The sequence below is a fragment of the Colobus angolensis genome, unplaced genomic scaffold (genome assembly GCF_000951035.1).
Source record: "Colobus angolensis palliatus isolate OR3802 unplaced genomic scaffold, Cang.pa_1.0 Scaffold214, whole genome shotgun sequence".
Classification (NCBI taxonomy): domain Eukaryota; kingdom Metazoa; phylum Chordata; class Mammalia; order Primates; family Cercopithecidae; genus Colobus; species Colobus angolensis.
The window spans coordinates 6,304,223-6,320,364 of NW_012115311.1; the positions used below are offsets into that span (position 1 = coordinate 6,304,223).

Consider the following 16,142-nt stretch of genomic DNA (forward strand, 5'->3'; position numbering starts at 1 on the left):
TGATGGATTTTACACAGGATAGTCTCAGGTTTCTAGCCCATTTATAAGAAGCTCCTATTAAGAAATTCAATGAAGCATGGGAACAATGCACAAGTAATTTATTAACATATCAACAGGCTTTAATTTGCTAACATTTTCCTATCATGCTAGGGTGACAGAATAGAAAGGAGAAATTGCTAAAGCATGGAATATAGTAAAATTTGAAGAAAAGCTATCTACCTTTTAAGTGCTCATGAATTCCACTGTTCACAGCATGAAGAACCACATGCTTGCAAAACGACCGTTTCTAGTCATATTGTCTAATTTATTTAGGCTCCATCTGTTTACCTGTATTATTTACTTAACACTATATAAAATTAGAGGAGCACATATGAGGCACAAAAGGAAAAGCTCTGCCAAAGGAAATACACATTACACAGGTTAGCATAAAAACTCTGAAGTGGGCTGGGCTGGGCGTGGTGGCTCATGCCTGTAATCCCAGCACTTAGGGACACAGAGGCGGGTGGATCATGAGGTCGGGACTTCAACACCAGCCTGGCCAACATAGTGAAGCCCCATCTGTACTAAAAATACAAAAAAATGGCCGGGCGCGGTGGCTCAAGCCTATAATCCCAGCACTTTGGGAGGCCGAGACGGGTGGATCACGAGGTCAGGAGATCGAGACCATCCTGGCTAACACCGTGAAACCCTGTCTCTACTAAAAAATACAAAAAACTAGCCGGGCGAGGTGGCGGGCGCCTGTAGTCCCAGCTACTCCGGAGGCTGAGGCAGAAGAATGGCGTAAACCCGGGAGGTGGAGCTTGCAGTGAGCCGAGATCGCGCCACTGCACTCCAGCCTGGGCGACAGAGCGAGACTCCATCTCAAAAAAAGAAAAAAAAAAAAAAAAAAAAAAATTAGCCAGGTGTGGTGGTGGGAGCTTGTAATCACAGCTACTCAGGAGGCTGAGGCAGGAGAATCGCTTGAACCCGGGAGGTGGAGGCTGCAGTGAGCCGAGATCGCACCACTGCACTCCAGCCTGGGCGACAGAGCGAGACTCTGTCTAAAACAAAAGACAAAAAACAAAAAAAACCCCTTGAAATGTTTATATCTTCAGTTACTGTAGAAACAGTGACTTCCTCATTTATTTTAACTCATTTTTTCCGACATGGATAAATGGAAAAAATCTATGATTACCAGCAAATATGTGGTAAATAGATGCCTTTTATAAACCATACTAATCATAATGAGTGCCACATTTTCTTTGGCTGGGCTAGGTTTCAACAACATTTGAATCCAAATGTCTTAGCGAGGCTGAGCCTGTACTCCCCAGTGAGGCACAGTCCCCACTAAACCTATCTTGTAAAGCTGGCCTCTCATATTGCTGTTAACTGTCTGAGTTTTCATTTTTGCTCTGGGCTGAACTCACTCCGAGTGGCTGGGAATATGTCTGCTTTATTCACTCCTGTACACTCTTTCACTTGTAGAGTGTTTGACCTATAGCACATGTGTGATAAGTATTTGTTCACTGAACAACTGAAAGAATGAATAAATAGATGGAGAGAAAAAAGGAGCTTCAGTCTGTAAGTTTCCTTTAAACACAGTATCCCAGTTGATTTCGAAGAAAAAGAACTTCCTTCCTTGTTTTAAAAATAATACAATAGACATAATAGTAGTCATCATATGAGGTTTTAATATGCTACCTGATAATCTATACTCTGAATTTTTATCGTATATATATTTTATAATGTCTAAGTAATGATTATTCAATTAATGTTAAATAAAATACATGCAGACAAGATTTTGTCAAAGAGCAAGTTTAACAGTTTTCATCCTCACATCAATAAGTTAGTTTGGTTTTGCTTCACACCCCAAAATTATACTCCAACCTTGGCAAGGCATGCATGCCATTCAAACATTCTCATCCAATATGGATGTAGTGGCATATATTCATCATCATTATTTGAAATACAATTCAAAGCATACGGCCTATATCAATGATTCACCACTCTATTATTGTCATATACGTAGCACTGACTAACACTGATGTGCCCGGCACTATTCTAAGTCCTTTATGCTTGTTAACCCATCCAACACTCCACACAACAACCCTATTATTATTGATGTCTCATTATATAGGTGAGGAAATTAAGACAAAGAGAAACAAATACTCTTGTCTAAGGCTCCACAGCTGGTAAATGGCAGAATGAGGATTTGAATGTAGGCAGTGTAGCTGCAGAGTTCTTGTTCCTAATCACTACAGGTTGAGCATCCCTAATCAAAAATTCTGAAATCTCAAATGCCTCAAATCCAAGTTTTTGAGCACTGATGTGATGGTTAATGGAAACACTGTAGCATTTTGGATTTTGGGTTTTGAGATTATGGATGCTCAACTGGTAAGTATATAATGTATACATTAATATTTCAAAATCCAGAAAGATCCAAAATCCAAAACACTCTGCATGTCCCAAGCATTTCAGCTACAGGATACTCAACCTGCATGTATTGTCTCTCGTGTGGGTCTCTCTAAAATATCGTACTTTATTTTTAATTTTTGTGGGGACTGATCTTTCATTTAGATAATCTATAACTAGATTTGTTCCTGAAGGGCAGGCTGCATGAATTACAATGCTTCTATCTAACTTATCTTGAATAATTTAGTTACATGAATGTGGTAAATAGTTAAAAATTTTTGGTTGACTCACATTGGAAGAATTACTATATTTGCAAACATATTAGAATTCATTTGCTAGCAATTTATTTCTACCAGTTGTGTGACTCTCAGTAAGAGGTTGGCTAACTGATCTTTTAGGTCCCTTTAACATCTATACTACCACAGCTAAAATTATCCATCAGCTACCAACTAAAATTTAATAGGGAGTTATATAAAATAAAAGAACTGGAGACTGAATGACACGTAAGAACATGAAAAAATTAGTCAACAGTCTTCAAAAGAGGCTAAGAAATATTCCATGTGTAACAATAATAGCTAATACTCAGGAAGTGCTTCTATGTGCCAAGTACTGTGTTATATTCTTTAAATACACATGTCATTAGCTCTGTACCACTATATGACATGGGACAGTATTATTATTCTCATATTACAAATGGGCCAAGAGAAACTAGCTTTAGGTCACACAGCTAGTAACTAGTGCAATACAGAACTTCAACTTGGATAGGTGTAGCTTTCAAAGGCCAGAAAAGGGGCAGGAGCAGGCATGCTTAGTTCAAAACTATCTGCGGGATTCATTTTAAATCGGCGGTAATGGTGTTCCCTACTTCACAGAGCTTATGCTGCTCTTGTCCATTAGCCGCTTAGACCTGCCCCCCAAAACCAAATGTATACACAAATACCTTTCAACTTTCTGTGGATTGCTAAATCAGGCAATCAAGTCTTATAGAAAAGAGAGATACATTAAAAGTCGATGGGCTGAGGCTTAACTATGGCTAACATACATAAACTTTAAGGCAAGCCTCTGGTGTAAGCTTAGACTAGAGAGCAGCTTTTTGGGCTTAGTTCCCAGTTCTTCACTGCATTTCAAAGTTTAGTATCACACTGTAGTTTCCTCTGGACAAATGAGGTAAGCTAATAAAAAATTTTGCCTTTTATTTCTTATTACCGTTATGCACCATTTTCTTGCCATCTTTTGGACCATATCTTCTCTCTCGTATATAGATAGACACTTGATAAACTTAACTGACTTTCTTTTCAGTATTATATTTCCCTACAATGTGTGTATTTTATGGTCAATATAACATGCCTTATCATCTAAGGAATATATCACATAAATGATTTGCCATCATATTTTCTACTAATTTTAGGTTTTTAACCTTGACTTTAAAGCCTAGGATATATGAGAAACCTCTCCCTACATGTGCTATTTCTCAAACACCCATTTCATTTTGCCTGTGCTAGTACTAGTTTATCTTCTTGTAGCTTCATTCCTGTGCTAAGAATTGGTAAGATTTAGAAACTGATTATGTAAGTCAGGATAACCACTTTCACTTTCTTACAAACATTAACTGGCTACATATACTCTGAAAGAAATACTATTAGACTATAGCCTTATGAAGAAAGCTGACTTCTATATATTTAAAAGTTACCTTTGATAGATCCCTGAAGTTTCCTGGAAGAGTCAGGTCCAATTCTTCTGATTCGTAGTTGGTTAACACCCACGGAAATACTGGATATTGGTTCAGATCATTATATGTCCGTCCTAGTAAAGAAAAACAGAAATAAAAATTTGTATACACAAAATGCTTATGAAATAGTTTCTGTTCTTACAAAGCATCTACTGAATTTCAGAAGAAAAGTAACTTTTTATTTATTGAACCATATCTTTAACTCTGATAACAGTGCTTTTCAAGTGAGTTCATTCAATTGTTTTAAAACATAACCAGAATTACTATTTATAAGATTGTGATAGAGACTACTGGCTGGTTATTGTAATTGATTCTCATCTTCCTGTGCTACACCACATTTCTCAGCCTCCCTTACAAGTAGCTATGGCCATGGGATTTAGTTCTAATCTACAGAATGTGAGCAAAGTCTCTTCAAGGCATGGCCCACTGAAACTTCCTGCATGTGTGTCTCATCTCTCTTCTGCTGATGTAGATAATATTGCAACCCTGGAAGCAGAGCCTTGTCAGTTAGAGGCCCTGAAAGTAATTATGGAGGAAGTCACCCCAATGACCTGCACATCTGCAGCTTAGGTGACGGTATTCTATTTTATCTTTTATTTATTTTTTATTTATTTTGAGATGGAGTCTTGCTCTGTCATCCAGGCTGGAGTGCAGTGGTGCGATTTTGGCTCACTGCAATCTCTGCCTCTTGGGTTCAAGTGATTCTCCTGCCTGAGCCTCCTGAGTAGCTGGGATTATAGGCACATGCCACCACACCTGGCTAATTTTTGTATTTTTAGTAGAGATGGGGTTTCATCATGTTGGCCAGGCTAGTCTTGAACTCCTGACCTCGTGATCTGCCCGCCTCAGCCTCCAAAAGTGCTGGGATTACAGGCCTGAGCCACCATGCCCGGCTGTGATGGTATTCTATTATAATGAATATATATCGAGAAATTATATTAGAGTAACAGAATACTATGTTAAACTTATATCAAGAATGAATGCAGAGAATTTGCAAGTGGACAGAAGTACTCTGAAGCTAGGATGAAAAAGTACAGAGGCGGATGTCAATCATATATTTTTTCACTCCTTAAGTTCAGGATTTTTTTTAATCTTACATTGTTTCACCTTAGTGAAGAACTGCTGGATCTTAGGGTGAGTATGTCTGTTTATGTTTTGGTAGAATGTCTTAAACACTTCAGGTATGATATTGAGGCACAGTGGGAATGTGGAAAGTTTAGGCGAGCAAGCTGTGCCCCCCCTCACAAACTGGAACTGAAAAAACAGAGGATCAGGTGAAATTAAAATAATGGCTATTAAAGAAACAGTATCCTAAGAAAACTTTTGTTGAACAAAATTATTTTTATAAAAATGTGTTATGATCCAATTATCAGTAATTTCCTAAATTTCCATTAAAATTCACACAAAACAGCTATTTCACTGGTATTTAGTGATATGAATTTCATCCAGTATGCCGTGGCTGCACACACCACATGTACTATCACAGTAATATAGATATGCAGACATTATCTTGTTCATCATCAAGAAATTACATTAAATGATAACTGCTCTTATAGCAGTTGGAAAACATAACTGTGAAATATTAAAAAAAAGAACTACAATCTGAGTAAGAACTAAAATCTGCAATTGTAAGCACCAAACCAAATTAATTAATACATTTAGAAAACATTTTGTTGATGACCATTTTATCTGTTTATTATACGAAGCTTTGCATTTTACAACTAAACTGCATATTGCTTGAAGTGTATAAACTGCTGTAAGTATGTAATATAGCTGTGGATAACGGCAGCAGAATACTGCTTCCACTTTGCATTTACTGGGATGAGGTTACAGCTAGGTTAGGGCTTCCCCTGTGTTGCCCTACCAGAGTTCTCATACAGACCTCTATTATACCTGACACACATCACCATTTACTTCTCTGCCTCTCCACCAGTCTGTAAACTCATAAATGTCAGGGCTGGGCTGTTTGTTTGTTTTTTAAATCTCTCTGTGTTGGCACATACCATCTGCCCAATAAATGTTTGTTGATGGAATGGATATGCATGTGATAAAAATGGAATACAATGATCCAAATTTCAGAAGATGAACAAATGTAAGTCAAGTAAAGAAAAACTGCAGAACATTATCTTTAGAGGGTGAGGATTATGCAAAGGCATAGAGGTATATACGAGAGAGAATGATACTGTGAATGTCTACATTAAACTAGAAGAAAATGTCTGCAGCTAGGTAGCTCAAGCAATCGATGAACCTGCTTGTATTTAAGTCTATGGTGAAGAATAATAATGAGATTAAATGAGAGTTTGGAGCCATATTAAAGTCTTTGGTACATGACAATAATCTGCTAAAACAGTACCAATACTGTAAAATAAAAGCTGTACAATTCTAAACTTGAAAATTTATTACTAATAGTTCATATGTATGCTAACCTAGGACACCTAATTGAGCTCAGTATTTTTTTTTATATGTATATATACAAAGAGTACAGATTGGCTAGAGAGAGCTATTTCTGGGATCCTAAATGGGTCCATGGCAGAGTTTAGAGCTCTTCCATTTTCTGGGGGGAACTATTCTACTTAAAAATCTAGAGATTTTAATGAAAAGCAAGTATTCCAGTGTGTATTTTTTAATAGAATAATGCTGATGCTACCTATCTGGATATAACATATATTACTTAAAGAAATTAACTGATAGATGAAAAGCAGATACCACAATTGTTAAAATAATTTCTGATGAAGTTTTATAACTTACATATTAAGGAAAACTGTTAAAATAAAAAGCCAGTATTTAAATGTACTGCATAAATCCAAATAGCATAAAAATGTAGACCATATTTGAAGACCCTAGCCTTTTAATAGAAATGATTTTCTAAGAAAGAAAAGGATACTGCTTGAGGGCAGAGGGAAGGAGGAAGGTGAGGATCCGAAAACTACCTATTGGGTACTATGCTTACCACCTGGGTGACAAAGTAATTTGTATATCAGACACCCATGACATGGAATTTACCCCATAACAAATCTGCACATGTACCGCCTGAACCTAAAATAAAAGTTAAAAAAAGATACAATGCTATTTTTAGAAAGAAATACAAAGAAGAAAAGCATTATTTAAAAATGCACACACACGTATACATAAAACGAATGATGCCAGTAACCATATTTCATGTCTATTATTCTGTCCTGCATTTTTTTTTTTTTTGCAATTCACTTTAAATAATCTTTGAGTGGTCCTTTGAAAATAAGTGCTAAGAAGAAACTTTTAGTAATTTTTTTTTTTTTGAGACAGAGTCTCGCTCTATTGCCCAGGCTGGAGTGCAGTGGCCGGATCTCAGCTCACTGCCAGCTCCGCCTCCCGGGTTTACGCCATTCTCCTGCCTCAGCCTCCTGAGTAGCCGGCTAGCTTTTTGTATGTTTTAGTAGAGACGGGGTTTCACCGTGTTAGCCAGGATGGTCTCGATCTCCTGACCTCATGATCCGCCCATCTCGGCCTCCCAAAGTGCTGGGATTACAGGCTTGAGCCACAGCGCCTGGCCAATTTTAGTAATTTTTAAATTAGCATAGATTTATAGCACTATTTTAATTCTAATAAATATAATAAACTTTATAAATAAATATGACATTAATGCTTATTTTTATTTTTATTTATTTATTTTTTATTTTATTTATTTATTTTTTTGAGACGGAGTCTTGCTCTGCCGCCCAGGCTGGAGTGCAGTGGCCGGATCTCAGCTCACTGCAAGCTCCCACTCCCGGGTTCAGGCCATTCTCCTGCCTCAGCCTCCTGAGTAGCTGGGACTACAGGCGCCCGCCACGTCGCCCGGCTAGTTTTTTGTATTTTTAGTAGAGACGGGGTTTCGCTAGCCAGGATGGTCTCGATCTCCTGACCTCGTGATCCGCCCGCCTCGGCCTCCCAAAGTGCTGGGATTACAGGCTTGAGCCACCGCGCCCGGCCAATGCTTATTTTTAATAACAATTTCTGTATAAGAGCCTATCAAAATGGACAGTCATATATGTATTTGATTTGAATTAAAAATGCACAATGTATTTAACGTTACACGGAAAAAAAAAGAGTGATTAAGTGGCACTTTGGGGTTTTGCATTGATATGTTTTAATCATGAATTAGCATTACTCCTTTAATTACTTTACTGAACACCTTTGTGAAATGAATAAAAAAATACTGTTCATTAAATCATCCAAAAAGTGAGATATTTCCAAAGTAATACTTGTTAGGCTCTGACATACCTAGATATTTATTTACTAATTGTTTTGTTTTTTCTTTAGGATAGTTGATATTTAGTAAATACACTGGTGCTATAATTGGTAGGGTCCTTTCCTTTTCCAGCAGTGGTAAGTATATATATATTTGTGTATGTGTATATATATGTGTATGCATGTGTATATATAAAAATACATATGTACACTTTATTTTGCTAACTATGCTTATAAGAATTTATCTTAGAAGATGAATATTAAATACTGCAAGCCTATGACACTAATCTACTCAAATAATAAAAGTGAAACACAGTAAATGAGATCTCAGAATCACTGGATATGTTTCTTCATTAAAAAAACTTTTTAATTAAACCATCCAATTTAATGTTTTTATATGGCACTTTGGTTTTGAAGGTAAAGTGATCTAGAGACAGCTGACAAAGAAATTATAACTGCAATTCCTTGGTGAAAATGTTAATGACAGCAAAATATTGTTTAATTAGATGATTGCAGCATCTGGATTAACACTCTTTAAGAGCGATGTTCCTGTGCTTGTCTGCTTCTTCACACTTTACAGACATTTTGTCATCTCTAGGTCATTAGGAAAGAATTTTTAATGATTTTTCTAGAAGCAAGCAGTTCAAGTTACATCTAATTAGATGACAATAATAAGCCCAACACATGCAGTAGCTAAATATATACATAATTAACCAGGGAGGGCTTGTTCATCACAGAGTAAAAAAGTGGAAAATGCTGAACAGGAGAAAAAGGTTGGGGTTGGAGAAGTCGTGCTGAATTCATTAGCTGATCATATGAAAAACAACTCAAAATGCTTAAAAAAAAAAATCTCAAGTTTAACAGGGGATCATTTATACAAAGCTACATTAGCAGTCACTCTCCTATGTTTTAAAATGCAAGAATTACAGGTTTTTACATCTTTTCCATAATATTATCTAAAAAGGTATAAAATAAGGTGTAGGTTGTATTTTTCAGAAAACGAACCGAAATCAGGTCAATCTGGGAACTGAAAGTTGAAACCACATTTTAAGTAGAACTCTAAGTATCATTAAGATTATTTTACATAATCATCTAAAATGTAATGTTCTTTGAAAAAAAATCAAGTGTTTCACGAATAGCTAAATAAATTATGCCATATTTCTAAACTGGACTCTCACGTAGTTTTAAAAGTCATGCCTCCAAAGAATATTTAGTGAAATGGAAAAAGCAGAAAGCAAACCTATATACATTACAGGTTCCCAATGATACACCACACAGAGAGAAAGAAAGACAGAAAAATCACCCAAATGTTGACTGTGATATTTACGGTTAGAATTTTGAGTGGTTTAATTTTTAAAATTACCATTTTTCGTATTTCCAATTTTCTAAAATGAACATTCATTAAATTTATAAATAGAATAAAACAAAGCCTAAGAACACATTTATGGAATTTTAGATGTCTTTTAAATATGTTTCCTGAATATCTGACAAGCTTCTGTTACTATGTAAAGTATGTTTACAAAACTTACATACAGTAAATGTGAGTTTATTTATATGCAATTATGCATATGTACACATATGACAGGAGGGTGTAAAAAGTCTGCATAATGCATTAATACTATGATACTGTGACCATGTGCTTTATACAGAGTCTTATTTTTAAAAGCATGTAGAAAGGAGAAAAGTGAAATTGGTCAAGTATGAGACACCTTAAGAAATGGGTCATAAAATGTACTTTGTATTTCATACTAAAATAATATTTTTGGGAAAAAAGATAAATCTGAGAGTGCAAGACAGTAACCAATAATGTAGAGTTTGGTACTGTTTTAATCTAAGTCTTAGAATTATTTATAGAACTTTTGTGGAGAATATTTATAGAAAATATGAAATTTATTAGGTCACATTGACCATGGGATGCCTGGGCTAGGCTAACCATTCAAATAAACATGTGAAGCCAGCAAAGATTGTTTCATCTTTTCAAACATATTCCAATTCTGTAAAAATTCTCTTTAATCCAAGAAGTTTAAAAAATTCCTTGTCCAGTAATTCTAGTGAATTTACATAATAGATCATAAAATCCTGCGAATATTTACAAAAATAAATATTAAGGAACTTAATTTCATGGGTATTTACTGAGCAAAACTTTTTTCTCATTGGGAAGATTAAAATGCACATAAAATGCTAAGGATGCCCTATCATAAGAGTCAAAATGTGTGATACTGACAGTGCTATATGAAGATTAATAAAATTAGTTTTAGGTATGTCTTTTAAAGAATATAGATACAGGGCAGTAATTCTCAAAGTGTGGTCCTTAGATCAATGACATCAGCATCAAATGGGGACTTCTTAGAAATGCAGATTCTTGCGGCTCAATCCAAGCCTACTGAATCAGAACTTATGGTAGTGGGGACCAAAGATCTGTGTTTTAGCAATCTTGCTTTGGATACACTGAAGTCTGAGAACTGTTGGTATGGTGGATGCTGGGAGTGTTGATGGCTGGTGGTGTTGATGGCTGGTGGTGTTCAGCTACACCCATCTCCAAGAATTGCTATCATTACAAGAAAGCCCCCAGTCCGAAGTCATGTCTCCTTCCCAGGAGTCTGCATCCAATGACTGCAGAGTGGAGGTAATGAAGACCTGGCTCCCTTGCCTCAAGCCAAGACAACTTTGAATGGTTAGCCTAGCCCAGGCACCCCATGGGATCTACTGAAGCCTTTGTCACAACTACACTTAGGTCTGAATCCTCCTTCTGCCCGGTTCTAATTTCTTCACTCCCCTCCAGATGTTGATCCCAAGGGCTTTTCCAATAAAAATCCTCAAGTAGATCTCTGTCTTTTGATCTAAAGCTTAACTGAAAACAGGGCTAGCTTCTACATTAAAGATAATAATTCCAGGCCCAGATCTAGTGCTAGAATATCAGTATCTACAAGAGTCATGACAGTAAATAAACTTCAAAGGGTTAATTTGATGAAATGTAAAAGAAAATTGACAAAATTGTTTTAAATCACTAATTATTTAGGTTTTAAAAGCAGTTAATAAGTTAAGGCTGGTGACTGGAGGTGAAGCTGTATGGTCCCAGGAATATCCTGGAACAGTATGCCGTAGTAACTGAATGAAAACTCTGGAGCTAAACTGCCCAGGTTTGAATCCCGACTTTGTCACTTATTAGCCCTGTGACTTGGGCCAAGTTATTTGGCTACTCTCCACCTCATCTCTTTGTAAAATGGGGATAGGAACAGAACCTAACTCATGGGGCTATTGTGAGGATTAAAAGAGCAAATACATATAAAGACCTTAGAAAAATGTTTGGTACATTATAAATCATTGAATAATCATCAACTTATTTTCTATGCTTTCTGAGTTCTTATTATTAACAAAGAAATGTTTCAGTAGGAAAAATAAAACAAAACAAAGACATAATAAAAATACTATTATTTGTTCTCAATCTTGATATAAAATAAAAATGTTTAAAAATATTATGACAAAATATAAGCCAACCATTTCTTGGCTTTAGATTACCTAAGAATTACAATTCGTCAAAAAGAAGACTAACATCCTATCTAGAAACGATAAATCCTAAGTTTCAATCAATCAAATGAAATAAGTATTTCCTGAACAATAACTGTATCCCTAAAACAGTGTTATAAACTAGTATGATTATTTTTAGGACTCATGTTCGTTGAAGTGATACTGGTACAACTTAACATCTTTAGAGCACCCTTTATTTTAGGATCATAAGAGAACTCTGAAGGGTGATTTGATAAGAAGAGATGAATGGATACACACTGTCCACCAATCAGGAAAACGGGCAAATCTAATTGCTGCACTAACAAGTATTCAATCATGGCATTACTGAAGCTTCTCTAATAAAACCACCCATGTCTTTAATGCTGGTGCTCAGTTTAAACTGGCATTCCTATTTAAAGTTTCAGAATGATGGCAAAGGAAGAATTAAATTAATAGGAATATATCCAGGGAGAGTACCTCAGGATATTCATATTCATAATTTTTGTCAATTGTCATTCTACTTATTAAGGTTTATTTTGCCTGGATAGTCATCTACATCTGACAAAATCCTTGAAGAGTTCATTTAAAGCTCATCTTTTCCAAGAAGGTTTCCTCGAGTAGACTTTCATATTAATCTCTCACTTCTCTAAACTTGTATTACACTGAATGGCACTTAATCCTATACTTTCTTGTATGTTTTAAATGTTTTATATGCAAATCTTCTCCTGATAATTAGATCTTAAATGGCTAATGCAATTGTGCTCAAACTTTTTGTATCAGAACCAACTAGAGGGGCTTGCTGAAAGGCAGGTTGCCAGCTTCTGATTCACTAGGTTTCAGGAGGAGTCTGAGGATCAGCAACTCTAACAGGTCTCCAAGGTAATAATGCTGGTCAGGGAACTACACTTTGATAACCACTGAACTAGAGCAAATCACAGTGAAACTTTTTTGTATAATGATATTGTATCAAGTGTCATTTACTCTCTTTTTGCCATACCTGCTGCCACTACACTCATCCAAAATCTTCACCTCACATTTTCTTCTTGGAATGCCCTCTGCCTACTTCCTAGTGAATTCCTAACCATATTTCAATTCCCAATTTAAATGTCACCTATGGGAAGCTTTTTCTGATCTCTTAGTTATAAATAATGGTTTCTAGATTTGACAACCGCAAATGGCTTCACATATACTCCCATTATAATACTTTTTATACATTATAAAATTGCACACAATTTTATACATTCTAATACATTTTAGTGGAATTACTGGTGTACATGTCTGTTTCCTCATTCTAATACTTTTTAGTGGAATTACTGGTGTACCTCTGTTTCCTCACTATATTACGTCTTTTTTAAGGCAGAAACCATACTTTACTTGCTTCTGTAGTCAGAGAAAATTAGAATATGTAGTACATAGTAAATATCCAGTAACAATTTACTATTACTACTGTAATACTCTCCTTATAGCACTAATGCCAAGGAATCTCAATTTTGATTTATGCCATACATAATTATCAGTTTAATTTTCCTAAAGCTCCACATCACATTCCCTTCTACTCCAAAACTATACTGACTCCTAAAAAACCTCTTTATAAATCTGGCTCTTCTCTAAGGCTCTAAAATTATATATAATTCTCTACTCCAGACATGGTATGATAATTCTGTCCACTGAACACACCATATATATACAACTGGCAGAAATTTGTGAAGCTCTTCTCTTTTTTTCTCCCCAAACACATTTTAAAATACCTCCCCTCTGCTGAGCTCATGCAGCACTCACTGTAGCAATGACTCAGCATTTACTATCAGCTGTTCTAAAATGTCTTATTTATGTGTATTTCACTAATTCATCTAGACTGTTAAGTGTTCTGTGCTCCTAGTCCCTATTGTTAATTTTCATCCCATTGCTTACAATAGTCAGGCTTTCATGTTTAGTTATAATAATTGCAAAGGAGGTACCCAGTAAGTTTTGAAAAAATCAGTGGCCTATATAATCTTCATGTTATAAATAAAACAGACTTCAATGATTCAAAAAAGAATAGAAAGATGCTTTTTAATTCCCATTACAGTCTGCATGCTCTGGCTCAGAAACCCAAAGATTGTCCCAAATAGAAAAAAGCATATTAGGCTCTATACTGCTCAGGTGCAACTTTTAGAAGGGATGACAATGTTATCTCTACCCAGATTTGGACACAGCAACCTTTCCAGAGTTGGACAGATAAAGAGACTCCCAGAAAGTAACAGGCATGAAGTGGGTAGTAGGTGGTACTGTACCACACTGTGGGAAATTGACCTGACATGAGTAAAATGCAGTGGGAAGGGATGGAGACTAGAAGAGACCTTTACAACAATGAACTGGAAAACATTCCATCCAGAACCTGGAGAAAATCTCATTTTAGAATAGCAAAACCATTTAATATGAATGCCTGCTACATTGGAAACTGAACTGGAAGTGAGGTATATCACCCTGTCCTCCAGTTTTATATCCAACAGTTCCAAATAGCTAGCACAGTCAAGGGAAAAAAATCCGTAAGTCCATCTAATGGTGTCTAATGATACTAAGTCTTGATAGGCCTCTCAAGAGCAGATAATACAAAAACCTAATACAGGGAATATGGAAAAATGTTACACAAGAACATACAGAGAACATCATCCCCCAAAATCAGGTAAAGATCCATACAGCTGAAAATAATACACTGCATGAACACATAATTTCAATAGTTTGAAATCTTTCTTAATTTGCAAAAAGATGTAGAACCCAGAGTATGAAGTTAATAATAATCTGGATTCTGGCTAGTAATTTATATTTGCAAAGATAAGCAATGAATGAGAAATAAAATTGAGTTGAGGTTTTTGTCTTACTTAGGTATGATTTAAAAATGGTAATTCATTTTTGAGTTCAAATTAAGAAAAATATAGTTTTTTAGGAGAATTAATAACAAGGTGTTTATATTTTAAATCACAATAGCACTGAGCAAAAAAGCATTCATATAGCCAGAGAACAAACAATATAGAAAGCAAGAGAACATTAAAAAGTAGTATAAAACAAGATGATGTAAGACCAAACATACCAGTTATTACAACAGATGTAAACACATTAAATATTGATATTAAAAGATTAAAAGTCCAAGATACAGTTAAAAGTTAAAATTCAACTTATGCTCCAGGACAGAAAGTTGGCAGATCTGGGATTCTATCTCTCTTCTCTTTGGTGTTGAAAGTTACGTTCTTTCTGCTACACCAGGCTATTTACTTAAATATGCTAATAAAATTAAGTTCTTTACATTTCAGATGTTTAAATTCATCCTATTTATAAATAATATGCTAATTGAATAGTACAACACATTTCTTTTATCTTTGAGGGAGTAAACAGGTTTATTCAAGATATATATGTGTGTATACTACACATATGAATAAAGGCATGTATATATGAACATATATACATGAATGTATTGGGATTAAAATGAAAAAGCATTTTAATATATCAAATAGCTTTATTCCCTTTTGTGGACAAATCAAGTTTTGTCTATTTAATATGTATCTATATTACCTATATTTAATATATACCTATAGTATCTATAGTCACACTTATGTATGATAGATTTTAAGAGTAATATTACATAGTTATATCTTTAAAGTAATGATTCAGAGAAGAACACTGCTCTAAATACACAGTTGTGAACTTTTATTCATGACAAAACAATAATTACAGGAAGCATCTTTATTTATGTGATTATTTAAATTCATCTAATTGCAAAAACTTTTTGTAGAGTCTGGTTTATAGAAGCAAACTCTTTGTAATTAATCATGAATAAGGGCTTTTGGAGCTTAAGAAAAAAGATGAAGTACTTAAATCTCAGACATGTTTAACCACCGACAACCACTGATTTAGCAGAAAACAAAGCCACTACCTCCTTTTGATTTGCAAGCATGGTACTGCGGAGGTTGATGGCAGTTACTCATAATTTAGAAAACGTCATCTGATTTTGTATTTTTATTTGAAGATTTTAAGAAAAAAAAGATGCTGTAACCTAATCATGCCATAATCCAGGTGACATCTGTACTAGGCAGAAACCTGTTGTTATTCTCCTGTCTAGCTGCTATTGCTGAGAATGACAAAGTAGTGAAATTACTTTTCCCATTATTATTTCCAGACACTCTGGCAATGGTTTGTTGACTCTAATAAACCTTCAGACAAAGCTGTCAGCAAAGGAAATGGCAGAAGGAGAGCAAGGAAAAGCCTCTTCAACGATAAATGCATCTAAGAGTTTGGTATGAGCTTGTACAGTTTCTGATAAAATTTAATGCGA

At 35.2% G+C, this 16,142-nt stretch overlaps 1 protein-coding gene across 3 annotated transcripts in view; it reads right to left on the reverse strand.

Annotated features, from left to right (window-relative positions):
• NBEA (neurobeachin) overlaps nt 1-16,142 on the reverse strand; it is a 763,072-nt gene that overhangs the window by 115,915 nt on the left and 631,015 nt on the right. For all 3 annotated transcript variants that reach the window (XM_011943032.1, XM_011943033.1, XM_011943034.1), the window contains one exon: nt 4,082-4,194. In XM_011943032.1, the coding sequence (XP_011798422.1) occupies nt 4,082-4,194 (113 nt within the window). The remainder of the gene's footprint in view (nt 1-4,081; nt 4,195-16,142) is intronic.